This window comes from Tribolium madens, unplaced genomic scaffold (assembly GCF_015345945.1).
Source record: "Tribolium madens isolate multiple individuals breed KSU strain unplaced genomic scaffold, Tmad_KSU_1.1 Scaffold_97;HRSCAF=244;Tcas5.2_LG3a, whole genome shotgun sequence".
In the NCBI taxonomy this organism is placed as follows: Eukaryota; Metazoa; Arthropoda; class Insecta; order Coleoptera; family Tenebrionidae; genus Tribolium; species Tribolium madens.
The window spans coordinates 3,554,270-3,567,103 of record NW_025401069.1 but is presented as its reverse complement, the minus strand read 5'-3'; the positions used below and the strand labels follow the sequence as shown (position 1 = coordinate 3,567,103).

At 32.2% G+C, this 12,834-nt stretch overlaps 1 protein-coding gene across 2 annotated transcripts in view; it reads right to left on the bottom strand.

The window, feature by feature from the left end:
* LOC123014909 overlaps positions 1–11,738 on the bottom strand; it is a 35,054-nt gene extending 23,316 nt beyond the window's left edge. Inside the window, exons 1-2 of one of the 2 annotated variants that reach the window (XM_044414216.1) lie at positions 11,563–11,738; positions 4,831–5,301 (exon numbers count right to left, since the gene is read on the bottom strand). In XM_044414216.1, coding sequence (XP_044270151.1) covers positions 4,831–5,053 — 223 coding nt within the window. In that variant the 5' untranslated portion in view covers positions 5,054–5,301; positions 11,563–11,738. The remainder of the gene's footprint in view (positions 1–4,830; positions 5,302–11,562) is intronic. The other variant, XM_044414217.1, reaches the window with a different exon arrangement.
* Positions 11,739–12,834: the final 1,096 nt, after the last annotated feature.

The window sequence follows — 12,834 nt, the reverse complement described above, 5'->3', positions numbered from 1 at the left end:
TTAAGTCAGTGCATTAATTTAACTTTGGCCAATTGATTTTTGAATTTTATTTGTAAAATTGTATTATTTTATGGATACTTTTATGGAAATCTTGCCACCATTTTCTTTACAAAATCTCATATGGCTTTCAATAGGGCAATAAGAAAAAGGCAGTTTATTCAGTCACGTTCTGTAGAAAGCAGTTTTTCTGTGAAAAATAGATTAAAAAATTAGAACCTTATAGCGAGGAACGTGTTGGAAAATGAGGGTCAGCAATTTTCGGCCATAAAATCTGGCAATTTCGAATTTCTGCGATCAATATAAAGTATCGAGATGGATTTTAGAAGTGGATGCGTTGGCATTTCAGACATTTTTGAATGCTTTCTCCTTGACTTAAAGATCTTAAAGATATTCTTTTTCAGTATTTCTCGATTCACAAAGAGAAATCAAATTACGTTTTTACAAAGTTAATGGAATATCCAAGTGAAATGCGGAGGAAACCTTAAATCATAAATATAGACGGCAGTACATTTGTATTCTTGTTGTAGTTGTTATCTTATGTATTCGATCTTAATGGTAGTTAGTAAATAGTTTCCTGGGCCCGCCGAGCTGGCATTGTGAGCACAATTGCGCAACCTCGTGGTTAATCCGAGATGAATAATTTATATGACCCTCTACATAAAACAAATTGGTATAATTAATAACACGTGTGTCCTCACATCGTAGCTATTTTTTTTATGTTATTGGAACAAACGAATATTGAGCGTTATTTTGTACGTGGGTCAAGTAAGATTCATGACATTGTTTTTACCTAATGCAAGTGTTACAGGGAGAAGATTTATAACCCTACAACTAGAGTATCGCATACCTGTGTTTTCTTGACACTTTCTATCCAATTTAATCGACCAATCAGTTTATTTTTTAAACTAATATTTTTTCTCTGTTTCTATATGATTTTTTAAGGACGTTTACATTATTTTTTTAACTAGTAACACAACGTTTTGTACAGGCTTAGATACGCGATAATCAAAGTATAATCTAACAAAACAAAGTTTAGTCACCAACCGGTGATTTGAACTTGTTGAAAGTTTCATCACTTTTGGTGGACTTGGCTTCTACGTTATAAACTTTACTGTTCATATTCTGTAGAGTTTGTTTGTGTCTAAGATCAAGAAAAAGTGAATGTAACTTGCAATAACTAACATTTCACCAAACAAAAACACTGTTAATTAAAGTCTAAACAATTAATTAGGTTCATCAAAAAAATATGTGGCTAAAATTTTATTTGTTATGACAAAAGTTGTAATATAAAGCGTTATTACACTTTGTAGGATTTTTGTGTGAAGTTGCAGTTGGTGTGATGTTTGCTTGCATATGCAATAGCTAATGAAAAAGTTAGGCTTCCTGAAACTAAACTAATTGCAAAAATGTCAATTTTTTGTGAAATTTGTTTTGAAACGTCAGGAAACTTTGCTTTTGACGTGAATGCAATTAAAAAAACACCGCCGTTTGCACGACTAAGTTTATAAGTGCCAGCCTCACATTGTTTAGAAATTTAAAATTGAAATTTCGGCAATAAATCAAACCGTCAAGTGGTCCCGCCTCCGATTGTGCTTTGACTATTTCGAAGGTGTTGTGTGGTGGGTCTACCGCTCCCCAGACGGGCATTAGTGAACCCGTGAAAGGATACGACCGCCGTATTGATTTTCGCTTTTATTTTTACTTAGCGAACACATTGTCCTGTTGAAGAACTCGATAATTTTCTTCCAAGAGAGATTTATGAGTTTTGGCGCAATTTTTGCATAGTCTAGCTGTATTCGGGGAATTTACGACCGATCCCCGGCTTAACCGTTCATTTCTCCGTCGAAATTCTTAGTTGAAATGAAAATCCATTCTGACAAAAAAGTATTGCTTCTATAGTTTTTTTGCGATTACAGTGAAAAATTTTAATTACAAATTACAATCTACATATTTTATATTAAATGTTGCTAAGAAGTGTTTTGTTAGTTACCAGCGAAAGCTCGTATTTTTTTGTTTTCACATTGTCATTTACTGGGTAAAAGCACTGAATAGAGTGAAAGAAAAAAATGAAAGGTTTTTCGTTAAACTAATCACATTAACATTCTTTGAAGACGAAACATCAAAGTGTAACATTCTAAGTGTATAACAGAGGAAATACATAGAATAGTATATTTTTCCATTTTTTATTTATTTTAGTGCACTCGAGTTTGAAGTAGATTATAATATTTTTCATTGGATTTTAATACAATATAAAGGTGTTTTGTAAATCAGTTTTTGTAAATCAGTGCAAAAGTTATAGGCGTAATTTAAAACATACTCGTATTTAGCCTTATTTACCTCAGTACCAATTTATACTAATGGTTTTTGAGTTATTATCTATTTTGTGATTTGTGGAAAAATCGTGAAAACTAAACTAATTATGCGCTGTTTTTGTTCTTCAATTTTTATATGTTACTACAACTATTATTCTATTGAATGTATAAGTGAACAGTAATGGAATTAGTTTGAATTAAAAAAAAATGTTAGTACCAGTAAGGTATGGTAAAGTTTGCTACAAAAATATTAATTTTTAAATACGTCTTTCAAAATGATTTTTATTTAGTCTCTTATGAAATTACCGTGTAAAATTATAAAAAATACTCCTATTGATTGAAAATTATTAAGGCCAAATGTTAATTTATTTTGATTGACAGCTATTATTGTTACCAGATATGTTTACTTTAAAAAGAATAGAGCAGCACAGAAAAATTTACATGTAAAGAATTTCCAAAGGCGATTAGATGAAAATCATTTTGAAACATTTTGTACTTTTTCGAATGGTTAGGTATGGCAAAAAATTACTTGTTATTAATTAGCAAAGTCAGTGTGAACGTATGTGGGTGGATACATAGATATTGGTGACCTAATTGGAACCATATTTGAACACAAACATCAAAAACAAGGTTTTTTTGATATAATTTTTTGATGTTATTTATGTTTGAAAACGAGTATTAAATTCTGATACATGCTCGCCCTATTATTTTTTATTTGTTTCTGTTTCTCTTTCTTCTTATTTCTGTGGTTGTCACTTTCAACCGATTTTCTTGTTTCATGTGGTCAGAGGCATTAATTTTTGGACCAATATTGTGTCGTGCACTGTTGGACTATTACAGTCCGTTTTTTAGATGCGTGGGGATCAATTAAATTAAAGACGCGCCAGATAGCTATCTTTTTTCAACATTTGTAAGCAGCCTCGTTGCTCTCTCGCTACGTTATAAGGTCGGTTACGCTATTTATCTCACTTTAACAAATGCCATTAAAGTACTAGTGACGCACGTCAAAAGTGTATCCTGGCATCAAATGGGTCATATGTAATTTCATTGTTAATGGGGAAAACTGTTTTGAGGCTAATATTTATACCCTCTATATCATATAAAAACCTAATGCCAGGGAGAAATTCTAAGTTTTGACTTTAGTATGAAAATGTCAGAAATTGTCAAATGTTAAAAATAGACAAAGGTCATGTCGTGTCTTTGATTCATACTTCCCCACGAGTAAATAAAAAAAATAAACTTTCCATCTGAGGACTTGTTAATGAATTAACAAAGACTTAAATTCAACAAGAATAAATCATTTTCGTGATCCGCGCTTGTTGTGGCTACGATAATAGCTTAAGCCGTATGTTACATATCCAGTAAGGAAGAGTTCCATGAAGCTTTCTTTTGAAGATACTATTTTATCCTCAATCACTTTAATTACTTATTTACAGGTAAAAGCTTTAATTGTTACGAGTATAACTTTTTTTATTTATTTTTATAAAAGGAAAGTAAACTAATTATCATTAGTTAATTTTGAAGATATTTTAAAATGTGTAGTAGAAAACGAATAAATACATTTCAAATTATTTGTGAATTTATAAAACTGTACAACATAGTTTAGTCAACTGTAACCTTTGTAATTAAGTTCTGTTTAAGTAAAGCTAGGCCCGTTTACTTCAGCAGATAATTGGTAGCAGTTAATAGAAGATCTTTGTTAAGTTATGCGACACTTGCCCAACTTATGCCTTCCCGATTTTGTACGAGTATGTGGTTTGCACACAAACTAGGCAAGACTTGGAGAATATAATTTCATTTAAAATAAAACCCGATAATTTTGAAGAATGGCAATTAGAACGCTTTATAGTCTGGTACAATGCTTAATTAAATACAATTGACTAATATTTCTCAAAGTTCTTGTTCTCTTGTTGGAGTTTAATTTTTATTTTGCCATTATCAAGACTAATTACGACATTTGTCGGTAGAATGCAGATTAAGCGTCGGCAATTTACCTCGAAATTGCACTAGTTTCCACTCAACATAAGTCAACACTTTTAATGAAAATTTCAAACAAATTCAATTTGAAAATTTTGTCTCGTAGAGGTTAATGATCTAAGACAAAAGGAATACCAAGTACTCTTTCTGGCAAGATGTACATTATAAATTCTGGAACCAAACTCATCAGTTCTCGGCCGAGAAAAGCTTTCCGGATTTCTGCTCCGGTAGTTTAATAGGATTCGATGTCGTCTCATCAAATTTATGACATCCATCTTAAACTTAACCTAATTCGGGAGTTTGTTATAATTTCTTTACTTCATAATGTTAATAACGCAAATTTCTCAATCTGTTGATCGACATAAAAATGTGGCAACTGCCTATTATTTTTTTATACTGTTAAAATAAAACTTGAATAACAACTCTAAATAAATCGAATAATTATTTTATTATATTTTCAAGTTGAAAAAGCAAAAACACAACAATTATTTTTTACAGTTTTTTGAAATCAATACATAAAAACAATCATGGTAAAAATTACATTGCTTACGTAAAGAGGAGTTAACCCTTTTGACTGAAGGACAGACCCTCCATAAGCCGATCCGAAAGCTGATCGAAGTGGTGACTTGGGTGTTAGGCAGTGTGACCGGCTCTTTAGTGTAGAGCCAAGAGCCACTAACAAAAGCGATAAGTAGAGTGGCCAGCGCCAGAAGTCCCCACAGGACACCCAGTCTAGAAAGAGCACCCCGCGACTTGCAACACATCACAATGCACCTCAAAGCGAAAACTTTACATTAGATCCGTTTCAGGCACCGCTTATTGTGGCAGACTGTTTTATGGCACTTATTGTTCTCGCTGAAATATGGCAGGCATCTAAAGCCTCCACTGGTCTTGTATACATTTCAGTTTACTGTGATGCACACGTTCCACTTGTATGTTTTCACGATGAGAAGGAATAACATTTGATGAGGGATTTGTTTGTCCTTTACCAGTTAGCGAAGACATGATCGCTCTGTAAATAAATTAAAATTAATATAGAGAGGGTTAGTTTCATATAGATTATTTCAAATTCTTTCAGCAAAATTTTTTGTTATTATTTAGCATTATATATTATTCAGCAAAGATTCCAATTCACTACACTTAAGAAAACTAGATAATTTTTGGTAAACTTATTATATAAAATTATGTTAATTATGTTACATTACGAGTACATTAAATTACCAAAAAATAGAATTGCAGGAAGCTTACTTTTAAAACAAAGATTTTTGTCGGAAAAATGGTGGAGGCGCCGGGATAGAGCTAAAAGTTTTTATATTGTTTTTTCCATAATTAACTTGTTTTTTCTTGTTTAAAGATGACTTTAATTTGACGTTTATTTTAAACGTTGCCTTTTTTTAATAATTTACTAATTTCTTATATTTATTTTGGCATTTTAGATTTAAAATTATCGTTAATTTAAGGCAAACATAAAGCGTTGTATTTAGGCAGAATTTTATGTCTATGACCGTTAAGTGATTTATACAATAGTTTTGGCTCGTTCCAGTAATACTTTTTGTACATAATAATTAACTATTACACATATGTAATTATAAACTGAGAGTATTAATAGTTATTTATTGTATAAGGATCTTTATGTATTTTATCCACGCAAGGGTTTACACGTGAGAACAAAGTTTGAGCGTTTAATTAAGTAAAGTACATTGTAAAACCCGTATACAATATAACGTTTTATCCACAAGCATAAGACGTCTGTTAGTAGTGGTATTATGACCTAATAATAGACTGGTTGTGAATAAAATTAATAACATGTTTTCACCTAATAGCCCAGCCAAATTAAACAAAAATAATGCGATCGATGGAAAAAATACTAGAGAGTTGGAATTTTTTTAAACGCTTTCTTTACGCTTGGGTAGACATACCGGCTGTACCAGGAAGGTTTGGATATAGGAAATTAACACGGAAAATTAGTTTTTATTTTTTTTCGGCTTCAGGAGTAACAGAAATTAAAATCTGATTAATGGAAGGCGAAAAATCCCTAGAAAAATCGAAATTTGAATTTGCCGGGTTAGCGTTACTAAGAGCCGAACTATCAAGTCAAAATCTGACAAATTCTGTTTTGGCAACAATGACTCTCCATCAATCAGATTTTGATTTCGGTTACTCCTGCAGGCGACAAAAAATAAAAACTAATTTTCCATGTTCATTTTCTATATCCAAGCCTGTCTGGGACATCCAGTATATGAAAAGTCCCTGAGGGTGGGGGCCGAGCTCGAGGAGTGTGAGGGGGTTGAAGGTGTGTTTTTTTGGTTTTTTAAATGCTGTCTTTACACTTGTGTAAACATATATCAAAAGTTCCCGAAGGTGGGGAGCGTGCTCGGGGAGGGGAAAGGAGTTAAAGGTGTCTTTTTTGTTTTTTTGCTTATATCTCGGAAACGATCACTCCTATCGGTTTTTACCTTTTTATCCAAATTAAAGCTTTCCTACATAAATGGTCGTTTGCATTTTTATTGTAAGACTAACCATAAGCGATTTATAAGGCTGACAAAAAATATGCATTATCCTGATTTAAAACAGAATTAGTCTTGTAATTTGAAAAAACTGACAGTAAATTGAATTTATTGGGTGCAACACTTTATTAGAGAGTCTATAAAGTCTTTCGAGTCGTCCTCATATGCTGCATCTTCGTCTTCAACTTAAACATTAAAAACCGAATTACAGTCTTGTTCAGTACAATATTAATAGATAGATGATTTAATATCTATGATTTGAATAAAACTTACAATAAATTGGATGTATGGATCCAACAGTTTATTAAAGGGTGCCACCGGCGTCTACCAAGTCTTTCGAGTCATTCTTTTCGAGTCATTTGCCTGAGACTTGGTCGGCGTGTATTTCTGATATTAAATGGGAAAAAGCCCGTTTACAAAACCTTTCCATAGGCTTAGATACTTTGTAAAGCTGGATAAGTACCTATGTTTTGTGTGTGATTCAGCTGTAGTAGTCTCGTTCTTCGCATGGGCAATGTTTAAATAAATGTTAAATGTTGATTTTCATAAATAAAGTGTCGTCTTAGTGCATTTCTGCACCCTCAAAATTCTAAATTTCATGTTTCTAATTTTGTTTTAACGTTCACACTCTACTTTGTTTCGTAAAAATTTGAAAAGAGCACTTCTACACTCTCTAAGGATCAAATTTTCCAAATTGTATATTTCTATATTTCTTTAAATTGGTACACCGTTTCATTCCTTTAAGGCTCTAGGGAACCGAATGAACTGTTCAGTTCATGTGTTGGTGTACTGTAAGTTGCATACTTTTTTTAGACCTGCATTCTGTGGAGCTGTCAATCATCCGACCTTCTCTACGGGGTGCCTGGTCCCTTTAGTTATAAAAGCAAAGATAAAGTCCAAAATCAAAAAAAAATTAACTTTTCTTTCCACTGAATCAGAATAATGAAGTTTTAATTACAAATTTGCTCGTTTCAAGTGAAGCGAAAAATGTTTCTCCTTTGGAGTTTTGGCGTAAAAGGAAAGATAGAAAAATTGTTCTTCTATTTCAATAAATTTATTTGTTTATTATGTATAAGGTGAACAAAAACTTATAACTTGTTTACTTTTTGACTTAATTTTCGAAAAATCTAATTCTAGTGCCCCTTTACACCTCTAAAGAATTTTATGATTATATCTTTGTTTAAACGTTTACACCCCATTTCACCCCCTTAAAGTTTGATTCTTTTTTTCTTCCAAAATTTTTATTTATATCTCCGTTTATATGTTTACACCCGAGTCACCTTTCAGGCAGACCAGCTTAGTTAGGGAGCGCTCTACAAGTCTACACATATTAATTTCGAAGAATTTTTAATGCAATTTTATGTAGACTCTAATCTTCAGAAGCCTACGGTTAGTCCTTACGACAAAAATATAGGAAATTTTGATGCAGAAATATACTTTTACAGAAACTTCTGCATAAATTACATAAACGATGAGTTTGTATTTATAGTCCCTTGTGACTCCCTCCTCCTTTAAGGAAGTGTTGGACCCAGTAAAGTTAATTTACCGTCAGTTTTTTCAAATTACTAGACTAATTATGTTTTAAATGCGGATAAAGCACATTTTTTTGTCAGCCTTATAACTCATTTAGTGTTAGTCCTACAACAAAAATTTTGTAAAATTTTGTAAGCTTTAATTTTGATAGGAAGGTAAAAACCGATACAGGGACATTTTTTATTAGTATACATAGCCCTATCTATACAATTAAAAAAAACCGGGTCAAAGGGTAGGCAATCAACATTTCAAACTTTAGAAGGTACTAGACATTAAAATATTCAAAACTAAAATTTTGTGTCAAGTTTCTCAGTGTCAGTCATGAAACTTAAAGCGCAGCTTTAAAAAGTTAATACCATGTACACCAAAGTAGATCGCGAGATATGGTCCCCTCGCATGGCCACCACAACGCCAGACTTGGCACCTAACGATTTTTTTCTTTGGGGATATTTGAACACAAAAATTTATAATGCCAAATGTAGAAGAGCTGAAAGAACGTATTCGTACAAAATGTAATAATATAGATCCTGAATTTATCAGGAATGCAGTGCGGGGTTTTGAAAATCGCTTGGGTTATTGTTTAGAACTGCAAGGAAAGCATTTTGAACACTTGCTTTAATTATTTAATATTTTTCTTGTTTTGATGGGTTTTAATTTTTTTAATTAATATTTAATTATATTTATTATCCACAATCACTCTATAAAGAGACTTTATTCCACACTTTAGATGCGTATAAAGTACCACTTTATTCCACTGTTAGTAACCAGCGCACCGCGTAACAGCTTATTACGTTTAACCCAAAGCACATTTGGCGTGACGTTTAAATGTCAGTTTAAATTTAATTAAGTTTGGAATAATTTGGGTCTGTGATTGTGGATAAAACGTTATATTGCAGTCGTGTGTTAGTCGAACTGGCGTTCTCGCGGTTAAACATTCTTGCGTGGATAAAACGCTACCTAACACATAGTTAGCGCTATGTATACTAATAAAAAAATGTCCCTATATCTCCACCCGAGTGTAGACAGTGTTTAAAAAAATTCCAACTTTCTAGGATTTTTCTCCACCGATTTGTCTAAGTTGACTGGGCTATAAGTAGTAGTCCTAAAATTAAAAGATCTTTTACTAACCATAGGTGTGTTTGTCTGTTCGATACAAAGTTGAAGTTTAATAGCAATCTTTGTGATACCAAAAAACGGTTTTTAGCTTTGAGAAGTTATGCAAAATTGTTGAGAATGAACCATGCCTATGTATAATGAACAATGTAACAAAAATATAGCACAAATTTCTCTTACACTTGTTAAACTCTAAGCTTATTAAAAAGCTGGGATATTTAAATGACTTATGAAAACAGTTTATAATTGTAAAATGTTATTGGTGTTGGTTTATTAGCATCAAAAATGTGTATGTATTGACTTAGAGGAGATATCTTGTGTAATAAATATGTAAATTGCAATAGGAAATATTTAAATATAGGAAATAATTAAATAAAATAAATGGCAGTGTCTATATGAGCTGTATTATTTACCTAAAGGAGATACCCTGTATAATAAATATGTTCATTGCATTATTAATAAATAACTACGTTTATGTCTATATGCCAATGTCTATATGAATTGCTTTAGCATATCCTCTATGCTGACATATAACACACATACTCATTTGTGTTGGGGTCTTTTATGCATTATTAGTTAGCTATAAAGCTATAATCAGATTTTGGTAGCGGTTCTAATTATGTCAACACTAAAGTAAACAGAAACATTATTAATTTTGATTTTCTGGAACCCCATCAAGACCATACAGTTTCAGTAGGTGGAAAGTAGTTACGCTTGCAATATCATCAACTATTAATTACTCAGGCAGGTCAGATGTCGATAGTGTCTACCAAAATTAAACAGAGAATTACTCTATTATACGAGCTCATAGTTATTTTTACGCGTTTACAGTTTGATTACAATGTGTCAATATTTTAATTAAAGTGTCACTCAAAGCAGTGATTACAAATTGCTTAACACAAAATATAATTGTGTTCTGTTTGAAAAAGCTTACAAAAAATTCGACTAACGGTAAAATAATCATTCGTAACGGTTCGACCGAAACTTATTAAAAAATAACAAGTACAAGTCAAAGCTAACTAGCAACTCAGGAATTGATTAACATTACTAAAGACAAGATTGAATTAAAAAGTAATCACAGTGTGATCACTGATTGATATGGATTAAATGTGAACTTTTTATCGCAAAAAATAAAAAAACAAAAAAATGAAAAATCTAGCGATACGTTTGAGCTTTTTGCCGTGAGTTTTAATATTTTACATTATTAACAAACAGCATCTGGCGACAACCGACTCAGGTCCATTAGGGTTTTTTTGGTGACAGAGATCAGCTTTGGACAAGGGTAGGACATACGAATGAGACCTATTAATCTCCGAGAGGTAATTGAGGCGGCATTACACAGTCCATTAGTCCGTGGTGATCTGATACATGCGAACAGCGAGATAAACCTCGATAGGAACATGCGAGCTTTAAAAGCTTTTCGCGCTGAAAAAGCCGTCTTCCGGTTCAATCCAACCAAGGAAGTGTTTCCTGCCTTCATTTAAGTAATTTCTAGAAAACCAAGCTTCTTTGATGAGAGTTTTATAAAAAGATGAGAACTCTATTGTTAGGGGATATTTTAAGAATTGAGAATTCTACATCTTCCTTTAATTGAACCGAAGCAATTAATTTTTGTCATGTAGCAAAAGCAAAATTTTTTGCCGTAATTACGTTCTAAACAAACTGAAAAGTTTGCGTTAGTTGCCTTAACGAGTCGCTATTTTAATTAAAAACTGCGACCAGGAGAATTGCACTCTCAAATTAAAATCTAATTTCCCTCTCAAGCCGACTCAATTAAGGCACTACACAATGCTTCTCTACATCCTTTTAATTCATTGTAATACACAATTTCCAGGAAATTAAGAAACTACGTATTTGTATACAATGTAAAACTCGCTAGGATTCCACGCAAATAATTACGTAACTAGAAGCGACCGCTAGAAAATAAAGAAACAAATCTTGGATAAAGCGAAGAAAAAATGTGTAACGAGGGAGAGCTCAGGTTGCGCCGTCAAAAGCTCGCAGTTCCATAAAAATCCAGGCTGTTAAGCTTAATGGAATTGGACAAGGAGGCATGTTGAATACACTTTTGCTCTAGAAAGCAAACCCGCTGATGTTATCGAGGATTTAGCAATATTTACCTAAGAATAATGTTGCATAAAAGTTCAAGTCACTCAAGTGTGTAATTTCACGTTAATTTAAGTAAACGCGGCACTTATCACGTATCGTTAAAGCTCTGAAATTTCGTTCGAACTTAGTGTTACACTTTATACACCATAACATGGTGAAAGCTCGCGGTGGACTGACTGAAACTCCGGTTAACCTCCAGAGTGTCAGCGGTGTTTCTGCAGCGCGCCGCCGCCCTGCGCTTTGTCATCTATCAGCCCGAGAAGTTTTTGCTTTCTAGTCAACATTTTTGATTGCTAATCTTGAACAGACTGAACGTTTGCACACAAATATATAGGGGTAAGCTTTTTATTATTGCTTCTTGAAACGGAGATGCTTTTATGAGTTTGTTGTTGCTATCTTGAGCGTTTAATTATTGTTTTTGGTTTTATGAATAACCGTCGAATAAGAACGTATTTTTAAAAAGTCGAAGAGCTTATTTTATGATTTATGGTTCACATTAATTTATGATTCATTTCATTTATTTGAAACATGTGAAGAAATGGATATCTTTTGATTGTTCGTACTTGAACGTTATTTTTTATTAATCTTTGCAGAAACTTTGTGCAAATGTTTTGATTATAATGTTGTAGAGAAAGATGTTAACAACAAATTGACTGTAGAAAATGTGTAATGTATAGGTTTCAAAATCTATGAAAATCATAATATTATTTAACCCGTTAGCATGATATAATACTTGTATTTTCAGTCATATTTTCGGCTTTTGTTTAATTATAAAATATATTTTTTAATTGTTTTTTTCTATGAATTTTTATTGTGGTAATTTTTTTCTGTTCTTAACTTATCTCATAGTACGCAATAAAATTAACGTTGGATGTATGTACATAAAGTTTATAGGCAGATACTCAGTATTCACTAGAGACTATGAAGTAGATTAATGTAATGCTTTTCCTAATATGAATAAATCCGACCCTGCTCAACCCTTTCTCACCTGACTTCCTTTCCAGCTAGGAGTTTTAACATTTTTAAAGTAATGGATCGGATATACAAAATTACTCTTATACAGGATGTTTTATTTATTATTAATAAAATGACAAGGAAAATATTTTGCTATTGGTAGTTCGAAAAATCAATTTTTATAAGTTTTTCTGTTTTAAGGATTGTTCTATGTAGATGCGAGTACGTTTATATTATTTTTTGTTATACAGGCTGGATTATAAAAAACACACCAAACCATAACTTCATTATTTTTAAAGATATTACAATACCTACATCTTTATTCAACG